At 66.4% G+C, this 3,219-nt stretch overlaps 1 protein-coding gene across 1 annotated transcript; it reads right to left on the bottom strand.

The window, feature by feature from the left end:
* Positions 1-369: 369 nt before the first annotated feature.
* On the bottom strand, positions 370-2,156 carry FOXI2 (forkhead box I2). The gene is made up of 2 exons (XM_032281139.1): positions 1,646-2,156; positions 370-918 (listed from the first exon to the last, which is right to left on the bottom strand). The coding sequence occupies exons 1-2, from the start codon at positions 2,154-2,156 to the stop codon at positions 473-475; spliced, it is 957 nt and encodes a 318-aa protein (XP_032137030.1). The 3' UTR covers positions 370-472.
* Between the last annotated feature and the right edge of the window lie 1,063 nt (positions 2,157-3,219).

Below are 3,219 nucleotides of genomic sequence, written 5' to 3'. Positions count from 1 at the left end.
CCCTGAAGCAGGAGGGAAGGCCCTGAGCCAGGTGGGCCAGGTGGGCCAGGCTGGGCGGAGGTGGAAATCGCCCCCACAGCTCCAGCAGCCCACCTTCCTCCCACCTGCTCTAAGGCTCTTTGGGGTCAGCCAGCCTCTTTGGGAAACATTGGAGCTGAGGACCAACCCATCGCCCCTTCAAGGCACAGCCCTAGAGAGCACAGGCTCTAGAGACCCAGGAGGGCTGGGCTTAGAGGAAGAGTAGGGAGGCTCTGGAGGTCGCCTGGGTGAGAGGTGCACAGCAGACAGGCCACCCACCCGGAGGCCGAGGCACTGCTCAGACCAGCTGCCTGCTGGCCGGGCCGCCCCTGCTCTGCGCTTCCTCCCATGGCACTGAGGACTTTGGCACCAACACGTGGGGCTGTCACAGGGGAAACCGGAGGCCTGAGCTCAGCACCTCTGGCCACGCACCGGGCCAGTCTCCAGCCTCCCTTCAAACTTCCGTCCCTTCCCGGCTGTAGAGGAGGTGACTGACGCGGAAGCCAGTGGCCACGGTCTGGTGGCCAGGGGCGAAGGCAGGCGAGGGGCCAAGGGCTTGGGGATCGTGGGTGGCGACCGTTGTCTGCGACCCCCCGAAAGAAAAGTCGCCTGTCAGTCCCCCGGGGAAAGTGCCAAGGCCGCCAGCCAGAGCGCTCATTGCGGAGGCGAAACCCGAGAAGCAGGTGGCGGCTTCGGGTGCGGACGGAGAGGGCGAGGCCTGCAGGTCCCCGCAAGCCGCGCCCTGGGGCTCCAGCGAGGATGCCTCGGCCCCTCCCCGGCTCCTGGCTCCCGAGGGCGCGGCCGCGCTGGCTTCCGCTCTCCTCTTTCTCTTCCTTCGGAAGTTCCCATTGTCAAACATCTTCTCGCAGTTGGGGTCCAGGGTCCAGTAATTGCCTTTACCTGCAGAAGAAGAAACAGCCCAGTTCAGAAAGTTCGAGATTTGAGGGACCGTGGTGTGAGTGAGGCGGTCAGCTTCAGAAAGATGCCCGGCCAGCCCTTGCAGAGGGTCTGAGCCTCGCCCCCATCCCAACCCTTGCTGAGCACTCTGCACCCGAAGGGCCTCCACAGCCGGACTGGGAAGAAGGTGGCAACCCAGAAAGCAGGAGGAGGGGCGACCTGGGCAAGGCCGAGCTAGCGAAGGTGAAGGACGGCCTGCGGATGCCAACCGTGGGACTCCACCGGCCGCTCTGCCAAGAGCAGCGCAGACCCCGCCGCGCCCCCAAGTAGGCACCAGCGCTTTCCATACAGTCATCCCATTTGTGTTGCCCGTCCTTAGCGTAGACGCTGTCTTCCCCATTTTACCGGGTAGGGCACTGAGGCCCAGGGAAGTTGAGTAACTCCCAAGGTCACCCAGCGTGCTGGCTCTCCCACTTCTTCCTCCCAAGGAGCGCACAGACTTACAGCTCCGGGACTGCTGCACTGGAAACGCGGGCCTGTGAGCTCTGCTGCTGTCTCAGAGCCTGTCTATGGCCAAGCACTACTCCCACTTCTGCCACCGTCCCCCTCCCCAGTACCCCACACCGTGCAGGGAGGAATTAGGTTGTCCAAGGTCGCTCCCACTTCCGGAGTGCCCGCGACTCGGCTGGAAGACGGTGAATCCCCGACGGTGCGAGCGGCGCACAGTTACCTGGGTCGTCCTCGCCGCGGGGCACCTTCTTGAAGCAGTCATTGAGCGACAGGTTGTGGCGGATGGAGTTCTGCCAGCCCGCCTTGCTGCGCTTGTAGAAGGGGAAGTTGCCGGCCACGTACTGGTAGATCTGGCTGAGCGTCAGCCTCCGCAGCGGCGCGCTCTGGATGGCCATGGCGATGAGCGCCGAGTACGAGTAGGGCGGCCGCACCAGCCTCAGCAGCTCCTGCTGGCCGGAGAGGCTCAGCCAGGCGAGGTCCGCTCCCACCAGGCCGCCCGGGGCGCCGAGGAGCGGGCCGGGAGCCCTGTAGCCGGGGGCGGCGTAGGGTGGCGCCGGCCCGGGGTCCGAAACACAGGATTTGGGGCTGAGCGCGGGCGCGTTCACCCACAGGCGCGGGGTCCCGCACGCGATGCCCAGATCACCTCGCGCATAGCCCGCGGGGTGTGAGGCGACCCGGGCCTGGCTGGGAGGGGCTGAAGAGGGGCCCGGGTAGTCGCAGTAAGTGGCCATGTCCAGCCGCGCCCGGGTCTGGGCCGGCGGCACCACACCAAAGCTCAAGGGCGACCCATCCAGCGTGGCCACGAGCAGCGCCAGGGTGCGACCAGCCCGGCCCAGCCCTCCCCCCTTTAAATGCCATCGAGGCCAAAGCCGGTGGAGATTGATGGGGCGAGCCCCTCCCCCGGCAGCCCAAGAGGAGTGAAATCCTGGTCCTCGCCCTGGTGTCAGTTTTCCGCCCCGCCCAGATCTCGACACGTCCCGGACCGGACGCCCCTCTGATTTTCTCTTCCTCCGTGTGCAACCCGTCCCGAGTCCACAGTCGCTTGCGGTATCCGCTGCAGGGACCCTAAGTCTACCGCCTTTTCTGGCTTCATGGGCCCGCAGTCTCGACTGCCCTGGACGGCACCGCGACTTCCCAGGGACCCCAGGGCTGTGGCTTGGGAGCCCAGTCTAACGCGCGGCCGCCTTGCTCGCCTGGGGACATCTCGCCCCAAGGAAACCCGCCTAGCCGGGGCCCCTGTGTTACTCGGGACTCGGGACTCGGGACTCGGGGCGAGGGGTAGAGGGGGACGACACTGCGCAAGAGATCGCAATGAAGCCCGTAGGCCTCCAGGCCAGAGCCGCAGAGGGAAGTGGCGCAGCGAACGCTGGGCTGGGCGTGGACAGTTGCTCTGGGGTAGTCCGGAGTCCTCGCGCCATCACCGCGCGAAGGCAGCGGACTGATGTATGCGCCGACGTCGTGCTACCCCGCGGAGGGTCTCCACCTTGGAAGTCTCGGACCCCACCGCCAGCTGTCCAGGGCAGTCATTGCTTTTCCCAAGCCAGGGAGTCCCAGGCCGCGCCAGACTTCTCCGCTCAGTGCCCTGGGGCGCTTAGTGCCGAGGGCGACAAAGCTCTCTGCTGGGTGTCAGAGGGCGCGCGGAAAACAGGGATGCCTCTGCAGTGCGTCAAGAAAATCCAGCCGTCCTGTCCTTCAGCCTCCCCGGGTTGCTGCAGCCTGGGTTCTCCACCCCCCCACCCCACCCCACCCCCACTACACGCTGCCCGGCCCTTGGCCTCCGGCGCTGTGGGGTGG

Source organism: Sapajus apella, unplaced genomic scaffold (assembly GCF_009761245.1).
Source record: "Sapajus apella isolate SASKATOON/1434 unplaced genomic scaffold, GSC_monkey_1.0 scaffold13, whole genome shotgun sequence".
NCBI classification, from domain to species: Eukaryota; Metazoa; Chordata; class Mammalia; order Primates; family Cebidae; genus Sapajus; species Sapajus apella.
This window is presented reverse-complemented; position numbering and strand designations above follow the sequence as displayed.

Coding starts and splice junctions, on each gene's coding strand:
- FOXI2 (XM_032281139.1), bottom strand. CDS start 2,156: ATGGCCACTTACTGCGACTACCCGGGCCCCTCTTCAGCCCCTCCCAGC. Junction 919..1,645: donor CCGCGGCGAGGACGACCCAG/GTAACTGTGCGC, acceptor CTTCTTCTGCAG/GTAAAGGCAATTACTGGACC.